The sequence below is a fragment of the Rhinolophus ferrumequinum genome, chromosome 16, assembly GCF_004115265.2.
Source record: "Rhinolophus ferrumequinum isolate MPI-CBG mRhiFer1 chromosome 16, mRhiFer1_v1.p, whole genome shotgun sequence".
Taxonomy (NCBI): Eukaryota; Metazoa; Chordata; class Mammalia; order Chiroptera; family Rhinolophidae; genus Rhinolophus; species Rhinolophus ferrumequinum.
In genome coordinates, this window is record NC_046299.1 from 65090768 (window position 1) to 65110567 (window position 19800).

At 52.3% G+C, this 19800-nt stretch overlaps 2 protein-coding genes across 4 annotated transcripts in view; one reads left to right on the forward strand and one right to left on the reverse strand.

Annotated features, from left to right (window-relative positions):
* Positions 1-3639: 3639 nt before the first annotated feature.
* Positions 3640-19800, reverse strand: part of RASSF4 (Ras association domain family member 4) — a 33633-nt gene continuing 17472 nt past the window's right edge. Inside the window, exons 4-11 of one of the 3 annotated variants that reach the window (XM_033130649.1) lie at positions 14230-14372; positions 12759-12853; positions 12081-12235; positions 8434-8535; positions 8106-8157; positions 7389-7510; positions 6437-6534; positions 3640-5125 (exon numbers count right to left, since the gene is read on the reverse strand). In XM_033130649.1, the coding sequence (XP_032986540.1) occupies positions 5065-5125; positions 6437-6534; positions 7389-7510; positions 8106-8157; positions 8434-8535; positions 12081-12235; positions 12759-12853; positions 14230-14372 (828 nt within the window). In that variant the 3' untranslated portion in view covers positions 3640-5064. Of the gene's footprint in view, positions 5126-6337; positions 6535-7388; positions 7511-8105; positions 8158-8433; positions 8536-12080; positions 12236-12758; positions 12854-14229; positions 14373-19800 lie in introns of all 3 variants that reach the window. The other 2 variants (XR_004425316.1, XM_033130650.1) reach the window with 2 other exon arrangements.
* Positions 18100-19676, forward strand: DEPP1 (DEPP autophagy regulator 1). Its single transcript, XM_033130651.1, has 2 exons — positions 18100-18253; positions 18831-19676. The coding sequence occupies exon 2, from the start codon at positions 18858-18860 to the stop codon at positions 19482-19484; it is 627 nt and encodes a 208-aa protein (XP_032986542.1). The 5' UTR covers positions 18100-18253; positions 18831-18857; the 3' UTR covers positions 19485-19676.

Consider the following 19800-nt stretch of genomic DNA (forward strand, 5'->3'; position numbering starts at 1 on the left):
TAAGAAATACAAGGCATTGCTATTACTTTTAGTATTAAATTATTATTACAAGTTGTTGATGCTGGTAGTTGGAGGAGATGGGGGTGGGGGTAATAGCCAGAGATAGTTTAGGAAAAGTTTCAAAAGCGAAAATGACCTGCTGGGACTGTTTGCTCTATGTACATTAAAATAATAAGATAAAGTTTATTTAGAAACATTTTATTAGTGAGACAGTCATTAATTAAAGCTAACTGTTTCCATGTCCCACATAAAGGTGGATTATCCCTTTTTCCTGTACCTGAAAACAGTTGGGTCAACTACAGAAGGCCCAGAGATATGCAGATTAGAGAGGAAGAGAACTGGGTAAAGAAAGATGAATCTTAAAAAGGAGAGAGATGAAAGTCAGGGAACAAGGAGGTATGGGTGGCCAAGAGTGATAGAGTAGGAGGTAAAGATGAGACAGAAAAGGAGAGAGGGTGGGAAGGAGGAGGAAGAATAAAGGGGAAAAGGAGAAAGAGAGGGAGAGAAAACAGGCTGGGTTTTATGCCCTCTATTTATTAGTCTAATAATAGTCACCACTTACTGTTTATTATGTGCCAGGCACTGTTTGGGGCGCTTGTAGTGCCTCATTCAATATTCCTGTGATAGGATCGTTCCTGAGCATCTCCTCTGTCCTGCTCGTGTTTTACATCCCTGCCCATTGCTGTGTGACTTTCAGTGCCTTCTAGTTAATGACATCCTATCCTAATGATGTTGACTTTACATGTGACTAGTGTTGGCCAACTGCATATCAGTGGACATGAAACATATCATGTCCCAGAAGGGGCTCTGAATCACTGTTTCTGCCACCAATCTGTTCTTTCCCTCTGCCGCGAGAATACTGTGTCCCAAGTAGGGGCTGCTCCTTCAGTCTGGGGCCAGGAGAGATGACACATGGAGCAGAGACACATATGCCCACCTACAACCTCCTGTGTTAACATGGGAGAGAAATAAATGTTCTGGTTTTAGCCACTGAGGTTTCTGGTGTTATTTGCTACTGCAGCAAACATGACTAATATACCTCCTACAACTTTAACAGATAGGAACTGATATTATCCTCATTTTATAGACGGGAAAATGGAGGCAAGTAACTTGCCTAAGATCACACATTCACAAAGTGAGAGCGAGGCTTTGGCTCCAGAGCCTGCTCTTTCAACCTCTGCGTAACAGTATCTCTCAAATGGAGTTCCAAGTTATTTTTAAACAAATTAAATTATTGAAAATAGGCATGCATGATATAAAACACAAAGGAGAATGGGGGAGAGAGTGGGAGGTATGGACAGTCAGGGCAGCAAAGTCAGGATATGCCACCACTTACTCCTAACAGCACGTCTTTTTAGGGAACTGGGCCGAGAGCCCAGACCCCTTAATACCTGGGGCTTGTCTGGAAAAGACATCCAGCAGTATGCCTCTGAGTCCTCTGGTATTTGAAGGGTTCATTCTAGGAAGAAGAGGCTTCTGGGCTGAGAAAGCCCTGGCAAGACAGCTTCCTCTTACTATGGTTTTGTCCCCTGCATCCCTGTTGACTTGCATGTCCACGCGTGAACACACACACACATACACACACGCACACAGCACTATCACAACTGGGAGTGCTGCTGCCTTGGGTCTGTGTCTGGCAACAATGTGAGGGATGCTGTGTGGCCCAAGTTTCAGTAACGAGACTGTCCGCCTCCCATGAAGGGACCCCGAACAATGGGGGTTCCTGAGGCTTTGCTATCTGTTTCCTCTTGAGTTTTCTGGGAAAGGAAACTCTGGGAATGTCCATTTCTGGGTTTGCAGAAAACATCTGTGTTGAAAGCCCAGCCATGAGGGAGCAGAGCCCCGCCTGGAAAGCTGAGTCCAGGAGCAGGTCAGCAGCTGGCTTTTTCCCAGACAATTGCAACTCCTGGGGGTCTAAATATAGTGTGTGCATTTAGCTGTTTTTATACTTGTAATAGCTTGGCCTTGATTGTGTTTCCTGCCTGATCAGGGCTAAGGGCAGGGGCCCTGCTGCCCAGCAGCCCACCAGAGCACCTGACGAGGATATATCCCCCACTCCCGCGGCAGCTGCAGGTGGCTGCCCTCCCGCCCACAGGGGCATCATGTGCACTGTGGGCTCCTCCACAAATCACCTGTTCAGACAGGGCGAGTCTCGAGCTTTGTTTCCTTTGGACTAAAGGGCCAGATGTATCCTGGGTGAACCCACCAGCTTTGTTTTGAGAATAGCGAAGTCTTTAATTCATTTTCTGGTAAACATCCCAAACAGGTAGCACATGGTTGTGGCCATGGGAAAAACAAGCTGTTTTTTTATTCCTTTTGGTAATTTGTTCTGGCCGAATCATCCTGTTTTTCCTGAGTCCAATCTTTCTTTTGCAATCATGTTGATTTCATCTTCTGTTTAGTTTTTTCTCTGGTTCCTGAGCCCTGACCTGGGAGGGCAGTCCTGTTTTAGGAGAGGACGATCTCTTACAGGAATCTTCATTTTATCTTTGGATACATTTGTTACTTGAGATACTAGTTAGTAAAAGGAGCATCTCAGAAATACTGTAAGGTCTGTGGAGAGAACAGGGAGCTCTGACAAACCAGCAGGAAACCACAGAGCCTCACAGAGAAAGTCTAAAATTGTGGTATCACAGTGAGCTGAATTAAGCAGCTTTTCAAATTTCCTCTGAAAAGCAAGTATAGTGTTGATAAAGATTTGTTAAGCCCTCAGATGATTGTAGAAGTGTACATTTACACTTTTCCTGTGCAATTCCCTTTTTCCTGTGTTAATGATTTTTCTTAGCTTTGATATTCATAAGTTAGTTTTGACAATGTCTATTTTTAAAGTGACACTGATCTAGGCAGGTCTTAAATAATATTGTAACAACTGCAACAGCACCTCAACCTCCCCCTTCTCACAAAACGAAACCAAACCAAACGATACGTGCTTACAGAGGGGCTCCTGATCCTACGGCTCCTGGGCTGGTGGGCGCCTCCCGGGCTGGAATGCCACACACATTGTCTTAACCACTGGGACTAGCCTTGGGCCTCCCTCCAGGGACCTCCACTGGCTCTCCGCTCTGCTGGTCCTCTGACCCTCTGGGCATCTCGCCTGCTTCTCCCGATGAGGAGATCCCTGAACATGGGGTGGACTGTGGCTCTGTCTTTGTCCCTTGAGAGCTGAGCAAAGGCCTGGGACAAGGCAGTCACTCAATTCTTGTTGAACAATGGATGGCAATTGTCCTAGACAACTATGTAAATATGGCTTGGGTCTAAAATGACTTGGAGAGGCATATTTGTTTTCCACCCTCTCCCAGGTCTTGCCACCATACCACCTGAGCCCCAGCCTAGAAGATTCCTGAGGTCCTCCTGATGCTGAGAGTCTGTGATTTGGGGCGATTCTATTGTCCAGGCTGCCCACAGAGCCCACCAATGGCTCCTCCTCTGTGCCTTGTAGCTGCCGCTGTCCTCAGCCTCTACATTAACCCCCAGGATATGCACGGAGATGAAGGAGTCACGTTGGAGTCAAGAGCAGAGCTGGGGCTCAGCTCTAGCTCCTCTGCCAAACCTGGCCCCAGGCACTGTAGGAGGAGTTTCAGAAGTTAGAGCTGGAGGTCAGGGTGGAAACACAGATGCGAAAAGAAGCTTGGTCCTGACTCCTGTAAGCACACCTTTATTGAGCACCTAGGAAACTGTGCTGCTGAAGGAGAGCAGACAACAGGAAGTGTGGCGGGCCAGCCCAGGCACCTCTCTGTGTGCCTCTGTGATGATGAAGTCAGGAGGGGGACATCCTGGCATGAAGCCCACCCTGACAGGGGGTCCACATAGCACGGCTGCTCCTAAGCTCTGTTCTTTATGAGCACTGGTGACGAGCGGTTGCATGGAGCAGAGATAAAATCTCATCCGTATTTGGAAGCCTTTATGATTCTTCCCTTTCAGTATGCCATCCACAGGCCCTAGTGAGAAAGGAATTGGGCTTTCAGCTTGCTGTCAAACATTTCATATAACTGATGTAAACTGTTGCATAGTTTTGTAAAGGTCTTTTTGTTCATTCCAGAAATTCTCCATCAGCTGACAAACCCAAATCGTTCAGTGTCTGGCTCCAGGAAATTCAAAGCCCTTTCTCCTCAAACGAACATTTATCTTCATCCCACCCCGTTGACGGCAGAGGGATGCAAGCCCAGAGAGGGACAGTGAAGATGGGGGCTGAGCACAGCCTTCTTGAGCCATTGCCCTGCAGCTTCTGGACCCTGGACTCTCGTGTACATGGGGTGTCATCCTTCCAATGCCATGTGGGTCACCTCCTCCACATGATCAAATTGGCATTTTTTTTGCAGCGAGCTCTTTGTGAGAGTTCCTTCAGATCTTGCTGAGGAAGTTCAGAATTAGTGCTGCAGAGAAAAGATGAGATGATCGTGGTCTTATTCGTGGTCTGACCTCTGGCCCTGGGGCACTGGGATGTGTGAGGCTCACAGGGTGACATCAGAGGCTTGGAGGCCAGGGACCAGGGGACGCCATGGTGAAGTGATGGCTGGGAGCAGGGCACATCCCATACCTACTGGCAGCCCCCATTTTCCCAGCAGAGGTCCCAAGTGGCAGCATGAAGTGAAGGCAGATGGGGTCTTGTGGTTCATGTGGACGATGGGGACAGGGGCTGTGGCCCTGCAGGAGCTCTGAACCAGGCACTGGGAAGGCAGATGGAGCCCACGCCCAGGGGCTGGGTCAGGGACTGTTCTCCTAAGCAGGAGAGGTGTGGCGTGAATGGGACAGACCATGCCATCTAGCCACATAATGTGGCCGGTGCCATCTTCAGGGCTGCTCACTGCCCAGACCAGCCTCTCGTGCAGACACCACCCAACAAGTTCCAGCTACCCATTCCTGTGTCTGGGTCCCATGAGAGCTCGCCTTGGAGCGAAGAGCCAGGGGCTGGGGACTTGTGATACCCTGGCAGGTGGACATGTGACAGCACAGGTGCTGGATTCCTCAGGCGGCTAGTCATTAGTGTGACTGATCAGGGCCCGGCCACCAGCATTCAGGGTGCACTGTCTGCTGCTGGCATTGGAAGAGGCGGGCACTGGGTGGCTACTTGGCCTGCACCAGCTGCTCCAGGCGCTGCAGCATTGTCAGACGCAGGGCTTGGAACCTGGAGGGAGACACAGCCAAGGGGTCTCACTGACACTGCAGGCAAGGGGAGGGGGCGCAGAGCAAGGGAGCCACAGATGCCTGGGCTCCTGACTGGCTGATTAGTGCCACCACCTGTCTTCTGCCAAAGAGAGGGAAGACCCAGGCCCATCCCTCTGGCACCACTGGCTTACAGGAATAGTCAAATAGGGCTGTAGACCCTGCCAAGTTTCAAAGCCGGATGCTGCCGTTTCTATTCTAAAGACCAGTAAGGACAGGAGCAGGCTGGAGTGGATGGGGTGCAGAGCAGGGATAGGAAGCCTGTGTTCAAGCCCCGACTCTGTAATAACCTTGCTGCAAGTTTCCTCAACTTGGGCCTCTGTGTCCTCTCTATACCCTGAACAGACTGACCAGGTGGCACACAGGACCCTTCCAGCTCCAAAATCCTACAATGCCATGCTGACTGCACGACAAACTGTTCCCTCTGACGGGTCTCTGCTGACTGCCTGCAAGGGGCCTGACAGCACTGATGGAAGCCTGTGGGCACGGGGTTGGGGTGCTGTGGCTTTCCAAGGATCATTCAGCCAGAAGCAAGGCTCCGAGCCAGTCCCCAGCTGCAGGCCGCAGCAGTGAGCAGCTTCCCTCCTTCTCTTCCTAAGAGGGACACTGACCCAGCCGTGGCTGAGCACCTTTCAAAGTCCTTCCCATGCTCCACCCTACAGAGGGAGAGACAAGTCATTGGGACGTGCATCCTGGCTAACCTCACATAGCTGGGCCCTGATGGAACTTCCCAGGAGCTGGCAGGTAACACCTGCTCACCTTTCCATCAAACGGTCCCTGGCACCTGAAAACATCAGCTGATGCAAGGAGTTCCAACAATCACTCCTTTTCAGCAGGCTCAGATTCCTGCTAGCGTGCAAGGCCCAGGTCAGGCTTTATGTGCACCCAGCAGGTCCTGTCCGTGGCTGCTCCTCCAGAACTGTGCTACCAGCAGAACTCACAACCCTGGTCCAGTGCCCACCCACACTCCTGCCTGACTCTCCTGCGGTTTCAGCAGCTGTGTTCCTCCCATGCTGGTGAGGTGCTGAGGCTGGATGTGCAGTCTGGGCTGCGTCCCGCCATTTTGGCGGGCTGTCACCCAGCTTGGTGTCAATACCAAGCAGAGGGCCAGAGGGCTGTGTTGGGAAGCCAGGGTTGGCAAGCCTCCCGAGCCGTGCAAGGGCACCGGGCACACCTGGAGCAGAGAGCTTGTCCAGCCTGGCCCTGGGTGCTCTGCCCTGCAGACTTGCCCTGGCGGTCAGGACGCACGACTGGCCCTTTAAGTGCTGCTTACTTCATGGTCAGTTTGATTATTTCTCTTTCCTCCTCTTCTTTTAATTTTTCAACAAAACTGTCCAGCACCGGCATTTCAAACTTAATGTACTGAGCGACCTAGAAAATCCAAGAACATTTTAACGTGCTTTAAATTAGAAGCCAAAAACATGTTTTCTTTTTCCTCATGGCTTCCATAGTGGCCAATTCAGCAATGTCTTGTATCCATGGAAGTGGCTGTCCCTCTTTCCAGCCACCCCCAACACTGCTCTGTGTGTGCCAGCATGGGATGATGGAGCCCCTGCTTACCTCAAAGCAACTATCATCCCTGGGAGGAAAGACTAAGCGAAATATTAGGAAACGCATTCAATAGTGAGCAGAGTCACACTGGGTGTTCTCAGGGGCGGGGGTCGGGAGTGGTGGGAACTCCATTGTTTCCAACAATAGAATGAAAGTGCGCTGGCCGTGGGACACAGGGTCACTGGGCCTTCTTGGAGGTCCAAACCCTGTAGGCTTTTTATTGTCAGGGAAGTTTGGAAACATGCTCATTGCCTGGCTAGGACTCAGGCTGTGGTAAGTTTGGAATGCCTGGTTCCCTTCCGTAGGACCTAGTTAGGCCTCAGTTAAAAGTGCTTGTGTGAGTCTTTAATGTAATGACAACAAAACACACAACAATGAAGGAAAAGGTTCTACCTGCCGGAGGGGAAAAGCACAGGCTGTGGTTGACTAGAACTCAGCTTCTTTTCCCTGAAGCCAGCTGATGGAGCTGGTGGTGGCTGGCAGGCAGAAGGAGGGCCGAAGCCACCTCCGTGCTGGGCTTGGGGTGCTTTAGGACAGCTGTGAGGTCCCTGGCTCAGCTGTGAGAACCTGAGAGAGCTCTGGCCAAGGTCACTGTCAGAGGCCCTGGGTGTCCCCCTACTGTCAGCCAGTCCCCACCTCAGGAGCAGGCCCCCCACGCCTCAGCCCCCACTCACATCATGGGGAACTTCTTCACCCAAGTCAGCTTCCATCAGGAATATCCTGGCGATCTTCTCACAGGGCCCATGTAAGATTCTGGAAATCAGCGGGTATTCACAGTCTTTCAATTTTGTCCGCTCTGAAAAAACAGGTGGTTTACAAAATTTCTGGGGCATTAGGGTTGCTTCTCTTTGTTCCAGGACAGTAACATGATAAAAGATGGATGTCCAGGGGCCCCAGTGAACCTTCTCCAGACCTCCCTGAGAACACTGCCCTGAATGATGTGTGACCATGACATTCAGTGAAGGCCCAGCTCGGAGAGGAACAGTCACCAAGGAAGCGGGGAGAGGGGAGAGTGGCCATGGGGAGGCCGGGCCTGCTCAGTCAGCAGACTGTGCCACATGAGTGCCGCAGAGGAACGTGCAGCTTCTGCGACAGCACTTCTCAGTGGCTGAGGGGCTCTAGCTCCACCTCGCAGACTCCGACACCCACACCCCTCCCAAATGAGTGAGGCTGGAGGTGGTGGCTTCCCTTGTGGTTATGGTCGGATTCTGAAAAGGGATGACAAATACGCCTCGGTTTGGGCAGGGGAGAGGCGTTCATGGTACAGGGTCAGCTGCCCTGTGCCCGCCTCACAAGCCAGCGTGGCTTCAGAAAAGGAGCGTGACCGGTGAGCCCGCCAAACAGACAGAGGCTTTTGTTCTTATGAGCTAAAAGAAAAGGCAGACACTTACCCCCAGACTCATGAGCGATGTAGAGTGCAAACTCACTGGGGCCATTTTCCACCTGCACATGCAGACACAGGAAGTCAGACCACGGCTTTTCAAGACAAGGGAGAAAAGAAAGAAAGAGAGCTCCGGCAGTAACCACACACCCAGTACCACACACACAAGTCCCTAACCTCCTCCCCCACCGGAACTTTCTGCTTCAAATCCCAGAGATTCCAGCTCAGCGGAGGAAGCCTTGCTAGACCTTCTGCCCAGGGGCCATGGTGGCTTCCCCCAGCCTTCACCAGCCGCCTGACCCGATACAACAGGGACATGCTGTCATGGCCAGACTTACTCGGAACTTGTTCAGCAGAAGGGTAAGCACCTGCAGGGTAGTCATGGTGCTGTTGACCCTCACGTTGGTCACGGATCCGTATGCAGGAGTAAACACGGAGGTCTGTACAGGGAGAGGGGCAGTTCAAAGCAGGGCCAGAGGGGACACACGGGGTCTGGGCACACTGTCAGCTAGATGGTGCTGAGGAAACTGGAGCAGCCGGGGAACCTGGGCTCTGGGAAGACCTGTGCCTGCCCAGTCACACAGCCACACACAAGCCATGCCCAGATCTGGGTGTCCTTGAGCAAGCTGTAATAGCTCACATCTTGCTGAGAACTGACTGCAAAAAAGATGCCTGCAAGGCTCTAAGGGCCGGCTCTCAGATCCCAGGAACCAGTGCTGTGGAAGTAATGCCCAAGGGGTGGTGGGGGGACCAGTCTCTCCCTCACTCTTTCTATCCATCAAATCACCAAGTGTCTGTTGATTCTAAGACTGAAAGTTCTCAAACCTGTGCACTTCTCTCCTTTCTCCCAGTGGTGCCTGAGCAGAGGCCCTCAATTCACACTGCGTCGGCCTCCCAACTTTCCTCCGTCCAAGCTCAGCCCTTTCAATCTATCTTCCACGCTGCTGCCCAAAGGAACACCTTTTTGAAAACCCTGCAACACAGAGTGTGTTCTGGACCACCTACACCAGCCGCATCCTGCCTCAGGTCCTCTGGAAATCTGTGTTTTGAGAGGAAAGCCAGGCGATGCTATCTGCACAGTACAATCTGAAAGCAGTCATAAAGCCCAGTTCTAGGTAAAAGTACCGAAGGCTTCCCTCCCACTGCCTGCACAATGCCACCCGCAGCCCCTCTCACTGCACACACAGATGATACGGTGGTTCCTTCCCACACACCCTGTGTATCCGCTGCGTGGCTACTTCACAGTTTGGGGACCCATTATATTCTTTGCCTATGAGACACCATATGAGAAGCCAACCAGGGCACTGCCTGAGGCTTAGTAAGTCCTCAGTGAACATTAGCCAAGGAGCAAACCTGCTAAGCCCTTTACGTATAATTCTTATTTAACCCTTACAACAGTCCTTTGAAATACGTGTCACTTGTCCCCTTTTCTTAGAGAGCAGATGGAGGCTTGGTGAGGTTAAGTAGCTTGCCAAGGTCACCCACCTCAAAAGGACAGAGCCACCCAAAGCCCCTTGCTGTACCACAGTGGCACTGGCGCCTCCCTGTGTGTCCAACTCCCCTGTGGATGAGCTCCTCCTCGCTTTCCCAAACCAGGTTTAAATCCACACATCTGATTGTATGGCCCTAGCTCAGCTTTCCCCAGGAGGAAACTGGGACTTGGGGTGCATGAGGGACTTGCTCAGTGTCCCCAGCTGGTCGCCAAGTACCGGAGCCAGACTCAGCTCTGGACCTGCCTTCCACTCAACTGAGATGCAGAAAACATCTGAATTACATGCAAAGCCAGACTAGGCTTTCAATTCCCAAAAAATGTGGAATAAAAAGCGGAGCCAGGCCATTTCAAGGAGAAGAAAGCTCTCGTCAACAAGACATTGCTAGTGTTTCTTCTGCCTGAAGCCTTTTCTCAAGATGATACCAACCAGTTCCAAGTGGGAACAAAGGTCGCAGGCTGTCTCCCCATCTCTATCCACAGTGCTTTCTCTCTGACCAAACACATTTGAATCTGACAGCCCAGGGCAAAGCAGGGGGAAGGGTACCACATTTTACTCATACTGGAAATCAAACCAACATAATTGTGAATCAGAACAGCTTTGGAAAATGATTGAGTGAAGTAACAGTGTTCAGTTCTAAGAAATAAAGGCTAGAATAACAACTCCGGGAAGTCAATTCTAGGAATTAAAAAAAAAGTTGCCTGTGATTCAAATACTCTGTCACCTAATTTTTAAGAACACTGATTTTGAATGGATGCAGAGCAAGGTGAGAAAGAGGGCTTTCTTTTTGGAAGCCCCTTACTCACCCTGGATATGTGTGAATCAACTGTCTAACAAGCATAAGATACTGGTTCACAGTCAAGACACTGGAAGGTAGTCAATTTCCTAGAATAACGGGTCCACATTCTGTGGGTAAATCTGTTACTAGGAGGGAAAGCTGCCCTGATGGGTCACAGGTAGTGTGTCCAGTGCTGGGCTGGCTGGCTAAGGAGCCTTTCCTGGCATGGTGGCTCCAGATGACATGGAAGGCTGTGATGAGAGCTCTCGCTGCTCATTTTTGTTCGTTTCAAAGGCTACAGGGTGCTCAGATATCTGCATGGCCCCCGCAATGGCTTTAATAAGGTTCAATATGCCAGACATACCTCTAAGAGAAGGGATAAATGTACCAAAAATAAACCTCACTATTCGGTACCTTAAGTCATAGAGCAAAAGACTCCTGTTTTATTTTTATTTTTATTTTTTTGGAATATAGAACCAGAAAGATCCTAAGACTATAAACATATATATTTTTAAATTTCAGAATAATCCCTTAACATATCACTATGTATTCAAATGCTAGCGACTGGTGCTTACTTAATGCTTTACAGACTAAACCCCTTTGGAATAAGATTTAAGGAAAACCCAATCCTTACAAGGATTTACTACATGTAGTCCTTTTGCTAACTGAACCACGCTGAATCTCTGGCTGCCTCTTTACTCTTGCAGGAAACGCTACTCTCAGATACTCCTGGGTTTTCCTGGACTGAGCAAAGATAACCTGTGGTCACTCATTAACACTCACTGCAAACCTAGCTGGGAGGTCCTGATAACAAAGCAGGTCCCTGTCAGCTTGCCTGGCTGAATCCTCATCCTGAAGTCCAGGGCACCCCAAGAGCGGTTTGAATGGCCTCCCTGGCAGGCCCAATCTGTGCTGCTGTTCTTCAGATCGGACCCCAAGGCCTCCCTTCCCCTCCTATTAGTCATGGCTTGTCGAGAAGGGCTGCAACTTAAACTGGAAGCCTCTGCTTCCATTTCCCAGGGCTGCAGGATGTGGCTGTTACAGGACACTCCATCCAGGGCCTCACCCAAACTGCCACTTGTGCCATTTATAGTGACAATCAACTTTTCTTTTATAGTTTGGTTTGTTTATGGAATGATGTCATCTGGGGAAGGAGGTCTCTTCCTGAGGTTGTACAATACATTCTCAGACAAAGGGCTAAGTACTGGGAATCCGGAGCCGTGCAGGTTCTCTGGATACAGACACGAGTCCCTGGGCACCCCTCAGTCGAGGGGGCTCAGTCTACCCAGCAAGCATGCCAGCAGGGTACATGATCTTCTCCTGAAACTATCCAATGAGCTCAGGGGAAACCTCATAGAAAACCGTCTGAAAAGATAAACGTGGCATAGACTAAAGACAGACTTACCCAAAATCCACACTGCTTGTGAGAATGTATTAACAGTGAGTCTGTGGTAGAAAAAATACAGGCTTTTGGGTCATGAATTGGAATATTATTTTGATGTGACTTTGGGCCAGATATGTACCCCCAAGTTCCGTTTGTCCATGAGGACATGCGCACGACCGCACCTGCACACAGGGTCGTGGTGAGAGGTGAACTCTGACTCAGCCATCATGGGGCTTTGCCTACAAAAGGTCCACCTGTTATGCCCGTTCTTGGCGTTGGTGCCCTGTGGCCTCAGCTTTGGGGCCTAGGAAACAGGCAAGACTGGGACGTCACCTTGTGGTTGTAAAAGTGCCCATTGATGGAGAAGCGGTGTCTCCGGAGCCTCTGGGCCTCGCCAGGGGCCCGGCACCTGGGCCTCTGGATCACACAGGCCGCGTCGCTCTTGGTCCGCATCAGCTGAGGGGTCTCCTCATCCTCCTCCAGAGGCTCTGCAGTGAGAAATGCATGAGAGGGTCAGGTCCAGGGGGAGTAACGGTGACAGAACTGCCATGTTCGAGCAGTCGTGCTGTATTCAGGGCTTGGCTACTTGGGGTCCCATGGTAGCACCATCCATAGCAGATAGTCAGGTGACTGCTGTTCCTGTAACAGAGGCTGGGTCCAGCTTGGGCGACGCTCAGTTTGCAGACAGGAAAGGCGGCCCCCAGATAGGATAATCTGTGTTACCATAGCACACTGCCATAAACCTCTGGGCCTCCATCTCCAGGCACCCAGGGCAGGTCTCTGGCATCTCATTCTGTCCTCTGAGCATGCGCTCGGGGACAGGCCCCTCACTGAGTGCAAGAGGTGTGCAAAGAGGACAGACAAGTAGTTATGAATCCCGAGTATGAGAAAGAGGTCCTAGCAGCCTGTGAGGTGGGAGCACCCCACCCCCTCTGCTGACACCTCCCCTTCTATAACCTCTCCTACCACTGTCAGTAAGACCGGGTCCTGGGCAGCTCACAGCCTGCTCACCTGAGCGGTCTCTGGAGTTCTCAGCCCTGTGCTCGGTGGGCTGAACACGTGGCTCCTGGGCAGTGACCCTGCCATCCTGAAGAGGTGGCTCCTTTCTGAAAAGAGACAATCGAAATGCTGAGAGGGCTGCTGGCAGAGAAAAGAGTCCAGGCCAAAGAGAAGAGGCCAGCCACCTCTGTGGACAGGACGCAGATGAGAAGCAGGGCATGCTGGGCTGAGGCTGGGATTTCACACCAAGAGAGTCAATGTGAAATATTAAAAGAAAAGCACAGGATTGCCACAGTTTCTGCTGGAAGGAGATGGAGTCTGCCCTACAGACCTGAGTGGCCTGTGCTTGGTCAAGTTGCATGCACACATGGACACAATAGTGCCCGCATGTGTCTGGGCACCAGGTTGAGGCAGGCCTGTGTCTGTGGCCCCATGTCTAGTGGGCTCTGGCATCGCTCAGGCCTGGAGGGGAGCCGGACAGGGGCACCAACCTTGAGGGGGTTGACCTGTGGGCCTCTGGGCTGGGGAAAGAATGGTGGGTATGAGGGAGCTGGGGAGGGGCCGACAGAGCAGCTGAGGCCAGGCCGAGAGGCCTCTGAGGATCCCACTGTCTGTGCCTGCTTGTGTGACTGTGTTAACCCCTGGCAGTGGAAACAGCTCACCTGTGGCCTTTCTAAGAAGCCCATCTGAATGGACTTTGTGCTTTAAGTCTGTGGGGCTCAAAATTCGCTACGAGTGACCAGGGACACCTGAGGATGCACCAGGGGTGTCAACATGCTCAGGGTCCTCCGAGCAGCAACTGTACTTGATTATTTGAAGGGGAAAGAGTTTTGAACTTGTGCTGCTTAAAAGGATTTATTAATGTAGAAGTAAGCACAATTCAGTGCTCACTGCCCTTTATTGGGGTGGGGGCAGGAAGAGGTAAACATTAAATGACAAGACAGGAAATCATCTCATGCTGATCGAAACAATCTCCTGAAATTAAAATAAATCTGATATTAAATCCTGATAAATTTATAAAAAATAAATTCTGATAGTAAAATAAAAGCAGTAGGAGGCTAAATCTGTGTGCATTTTTAAGACAGAACAGGAGATGCTGAGAAACGTTCACCTTGCAGAGGGACCTCCCGTCTACAGCCCTCTCTCCTTATACAAAGTGGCTTATGCGAATGTTTGAGAAACACAAGTAGAGGTGATGGGAACCTGGAAAATCCTCCAGGAGGGAACTGACTTGGTTGTCATCTAGAAAGACCACCCTGGGGTGAGCCTGCATGTCTGCAGGTAGGCTGTGGGCTGAGGCAGTCATAAGGTGACAGGAACGAGGCTGGGCTGTGTTCCCAGGCTAGTGCCCCATACAGGAGAGGGGCATTTGCCCTGAGGCTGAGGACACCCCCCAACACCCCAGACAATAAGCTCAGGATGAACAGGTGTCATGGAGGCCACCTGGCCTCCCCTCCCACCCTCCACCCAGTCCAGCACTCACTGGTGGCAGCTGGGCTGGCCAGGCATCCAGGAGGTTGAGGAGAGGTGCATTCGCTCCCTGTCATCCTGTATCTGGAGCCGGATGGGCCGTCTCAGTCCCCAGGCAATGTTGAGGAGCCCTTCGATGATCAGAGCCCCTTCTTCCTGTGGGGATCCACACAGGTCAGCCTCTTTCCCCAGAGCAGCCACCCTCAGGGGTCACTGCCAACCCTTCCCAAGCCCCTCAGGACCTAGCCCCTCAAACACAAAACGCCCTGGACACTTGAGCCCTAAACACACCCCCTCTTCTTTGGGGTCCTGTCCTCCCCTGGGGGGAAACCCATTTCTACCTTCTCCAAGGCACAAGGCCACCAGCCCAGCCAGGGGAAGCCCAAGGCATGTCCTTCCACTGCTCGGCCCATGCCTGGCCATCAGCACGGCTGGGGACAGAGTAGCTGAGTCAGATGTTCCACAGGGACCAGCTGCTGCCCAGCAGGTATATCCACACAGCGATGAGGAAATAGGCTAGGGGAGCATGGCTGTGCCAACACCAGGGCAACGCAGAGCACTTCTCTGCTTACCACCATGTGTCACGCGGGGCGGCCTGCAGGGTCTCTGGTCCCGCTCCCCACATAAGAACGCAGAACATGGTGAGGCCACAAAGGAACACCCACGGAGCCATAGGTAGGGGAGTCATACCACTCTAGTCTCGCTGGCGGCTGGGTTGGAGACACAGTAAGAAGGAGCCACACGATTTGCAACCTGCCGTCCTAACTGCAATCTGCTCTTGCAGGCTCAGCCACCATCTTCTTGCTAGCCCCTGTTTACTGCTAGTGTAGCCACAGCAGTTATATTAGTGGCCAATGGCTCACTGATTAGAGCTGACGGCCAACTAGCCACAGATGATGGCCATCTAATCACAGTTGATGGCCATTTACTACCTGAGCCAGCACCTTTCCACGTGAGGCCGAGAGCCTGGAAACTGCACTCCTGGCCCTGTCCCCACACCATTCCTGGGTTGGGGTCCCATGGTCACCAGTTCCTACTGGGAACATGCCAAGGGTGCTGGATTCCATGCCCACCAGTGCAGAGCTGGGAGTCAGCCTCACCCTTCTCCCCACACTGTTCCCATTAGGGGACTGAACCCACCCCCAGATTTCCAAGCTGGGTCTTTCCTAGGCTAGTCTTGTATTTCTCACCACCTGGGACATGGCCAGCCTACATCCTACAGAGGCACACACACTCAGAGTATCTACAGCAGCTCTCATCCATGTCCTCAACCAGCCTTGATTTCCCTACATCTGCAGACGGCATGGCTATTCCCCTGCCACCAAACCCTGAGTTCCTAATGACTGATTCCTGCAGAGGCACCTTCCCTCAGTCAGCTCCCATCCTACTACTCAGGTCCTTGTTTATCTTTCTCTGACCTATTTCAGGTTCCTGTCTGTGTGTGCCCACCACCCGGCTCTCTGTGCCCAGGTCAATTGCCCCCCACATATGTGCCCGGCCAGGCTGCTTTGTCTGCGCCCTCAGAGCACCTACCAGAAACTTTCTCAGCCTCACCCTTCCCCAGAGTGTGGTCCTCCCAGCTACCCGCTCCTAATCTGCTTTAGTACTAGTCTTTTGGCAATGAACTTTAAACATAATTCTCCCATTGCAATCTCAAGCACTGTGTTAGAGTCACAAATTCCATTTCTTTCTGCTCATTGGCATTGAAAGCTCTGTGAGAACAGGCAACTTATGGGGAATTTATTTCCCAAGCAGGGCTTACAGAGGTGTGCTGCAGTGTCGACTTCATGGCTAGTGATAGTTTAGAACACCCTGTCATCCACAGGGAAAACAGTTCTGCTCTGTTTGAGTTTATCAAAACTACACACAACTTTTGGAATTGCCTTGCCTAATTTGCTAAAAAAGAAGACAAACGACAAAAGAAAAACAGCTGTTTTTGATAACCACTGATGTTATACGGGCGCAGATATGTAACTAGCCCTCCCTGTAAAAGAAAGGCTAGATTGATCCACAGGAGGTAAAGGTCAGTGTGTGTGCCCTCCCGCCGCCCCAGCACCCCTCAACTGGCCCCACCAAGATGGAGGACGGGCCTGTCAGCCTGCAGCTGTCTCTGATCAGATCAGAGGAAGCCTGAGGTCAGAGCAGAGGGACCTTCCGGCTCTTGGGCAGCCCTCACGACACAGGTGGGGAAGTGCATGCCAGGGGAGGCAGGACCAGAACCCAGTCCTGGGGCCTCAAATTTCTACAAGTTGGAAGTCATTCTGGGCCCTTTAATTCTGTGTCCCAATCAACACTTCCCTCCTCAGTTCAGCCTATTGGCTGATCTGCTAATTGCTAACCATTTCAAAGAGAACCTGAGAAACACTACAGGAGCATCCACTTAGCAGAGCGGTCAAGGTGGGAACTGCCATGTGTAACTGAAATCCTGATCCCCTACTCTGACGCCCTGCCATGCCTTTGCCCGTCAGGAATCCCCCATTCAGAATGCAAGAACTTGACTGCCAGCCCCTCCTGCTTGCCTTGGGAGTCTGGGGACTGTTCCACAACCAGACCTCAGGACAGGCTGCTGTCTCAGTGTTGTGCAGGGTGTCATGCGGGGTCTCTGGTCCAGCTCCCCACATAAGAGCGCAGGACATGGTGAGGCCAAAAAGGAACACCCACGGAGCCATAGGGGAGTCATACCACTATAGTCTCGCTGGCGGCTGGGTTAGAGACACAGGAAGCAGGAGTGTGGGGACAGAGCCAGGAGTGCAGTTTCCAGGCTCTCGGCCTCACGTGGAAAGGTGCTGGCTCGGTTATTAGATGGCCATCAGCTGTGATCAGATGACCATCCGCTGTGGCTGGGTGGCCATTAGCTGTTACCGGTTAGCCATTAGCCACTAATATAACTGCCGTGGCTACGCTAGTGAGTTGGTTGGTTGGTTGGCAGAGAAACAGACGGCGGATTGCGGCTCGGGTGGCTCCTGCTTCCTGTGTCTCCAACCCAGCCACCAGCAACAATATAGTGGTATGAACCGCCTATCCAGGCTCTGTTGGTGTTCCTTTTTGGCCTCGCTGTGTTCTCTGTCCACCTGCTGAGAGTGGGAGCGGGACCAGAGACCCTGCATGACACAGCAGCTCTGTCCTTTGCAGATATTAGCAGTGTCTGAAATGACAGCACCTATCCACTGAGCACTATTTGTCCCCATCACCAGAAGGAGAGCTGTGGGATGCAGTGTTTTGCTCACTGCTGGGCTCTATAGTTACCGGTGTATGGGAACACTAATTAGATATCTGGGAACAAGGAAGCAAACAAGATCTCATTTGAAAGCATCACATCTGGGAAGTAGCAAAACCATGTGCACTGCCCTTGGTCCCAGACCGAGATGGGCAGGTCTCACCCTGGGGCAGCCCAAGGAGCCCGACTTCAGAAGCCTCCAGCTGAGCCCTGCACTGCCACCTCTGGCAAGGCCTCCTCGGAGTGCAGGCCCAGGGCTGTGCTGGATCCAGCACGAGGCCGAGTGTCTTGGGCTTGCAGGGCTGGTGCATGTGCAATGGGAAATGCCTGAAGGCGGTGGTAGGAGACTTAGGGCTGCCGGGGAGAGCCCCGTGGAGACCCCTGCCTCCCCCAATGACCCCCTCCCCCCCACCCGTGGCCTGGGCCTGAAGTGACCAGCAGTTGAGCTGTCCCCACCCCACCCTGCAGAATAAACATTTCCAGTGCCTCCCACAGGCACAAACACTTGCTGCAGGCGGGTAGCTACGCCAGGCCCCGCCTGCCAAGCTGTTTTCCTCTGGGAGCCTTCCTGAGTGTTGCTATTTTGGGCCCTCGTGACAGTAATTGATGGCTGGTGGAAAAGTATAAAAGCAGCTCCCGGGCCTCAGGTTCACCAGACGGCTCAGGGAGCATTCTGCTCCGGGCAGTGGCATTGTGCTCACTCACTGTCCCCCTCCCAGCTGCTGGACCCCTGTTCCTTTGTCCCAAGCTTCCTGGGGCTTCCCGTGGCGGTCCTTGCTCATCCAGCATCCCTGCTACTCCCAGATCCCCTCAGCTACAGGTAAGAGGAAGCAACTGCTGTCTGGTTTGAGATAAAATAAAAAGGCTTTGTGTATCGGCAGGGCAGTTCTCAGCCTGCGACGTGCACAGCCTCACTGCTGGTTACTAGGCACCGAGTACAGTTAACAGCAGTGATAATATCTGTGGAGGGCTTTATATCATAAAGGGATTTCTCACGAGGTGTCATTCCATGTGTTTCTCACAACATCCTCGTGAGGCAGGTATTTACACCCGTTTTATGGGTAAGTGGAGACTTGGAGAGATGACCTTGACAAAGTTTTCCAGGTAAAGAAGTGGCAGGGCCTGGTTTTAAACCCAGGTTTCCTTGACTCCAGTCCACTAGGCTGGGTTCTCTTATTTGTACAGGTTCTTAAACAACAGTAATGGTAGTGTTACGTAATGTCAGCAGGAAGGAGGGGTCGAGGAGTTTGAGCCTAGTCTTGGGTCTGCAGACTTCAAGCTGTTGTCAGGCACACGATTCATACAGGCAGCTTCAGCTGAAGTGGGGTCGGGGGTCACAGGAGGGATGTCAGGGAGGCATGGCAGACCCTCACCCCCAATTCTCTGTCAACCAACAGGTTGCTGCTTCCCTGTCGCCGGCAGCCATGAGGTCCCGGCTTCTGCTTTCTGTGGCCCACCTGCCCACAATCCGGGAGAGCTTGGAGGAGATACTGCCTGGGGGGCCTGGGCAGGAACCCCCGGCCTCCCTCAGCCTGGATGACTACATGAGGTCCATTCGTCAGCTGGCACAGCCCACCTCAGTGCTGGACGAGTCTGCAGCCAGGGCCCGACTCAGCAGACCCCACTGGCCATTCCGGGCCAAGGAGAAGAGCTGCCCCACCGGGTCCCTACAGGACATCAGCACCTGCTTATGCAGCCAGCAGCCCACACTGCCTGGGGCTGGCAATGCTGATCCCCTGGACTGGCTCTTTGGGCAGTCCCAGGAAAAGCAGCTAAGCTGGAGGGACCCGCCAAGGAGGACTGGCTCTTCTGCTGACCCCTGGGGTCCACACAGACAGATGGACAGCAGCAAAGCCCAGGGTGGCCCCAGAAGGAGGCTCTGTGATGCCAGGGTACCGGGACACTCTCTGGCGAGACCATCAAGGGACTGGCACCAGGGTTCCTGGGCCTCCGGGCAACACAACCAGGCCGCAGGCCCCCCACCGAGCTCACGCCCCAGCAGCATCCTCAGAACTCTCTACACCCACCTCCCAGTGATCCATGAGCTCTGACCCTGCCCTAACCATGGCTTCTGTATGGAGCAAGCTGGTCGCCCCACCTCCCTCCCCTGAGATGGGCACTGCCTCTGGCAGGTCTCTGGGAGGGAAATGCCTTTCCACAGGGGCTGCCTGCTTTGAAAATTCTGAGTGAGACCCCGCTCTAATAGTGAGAACAACCTATCTTACATGATGCGGTGTTACTGATCCCATTTGCATTGCTTCTTACTGGCCGCCTTGGGCAAGCTATTTCATGTCTCTGTTTCTTGGTTTTGATGGGTAAAATGGGGATTATTAATGGGACCTGCCTCCTAAGCTGTTGGGACAAATA

What these genes read in the sequence shown, in the direction of transcription:
- DEPP1 (XM_033130651.1), top strand. Translation starts at nt 18,858, where the DNA reads ATGAGGTCCCGGCTTCTGCTTTCTGTGGCCCACCTGCCCACAATCCGG.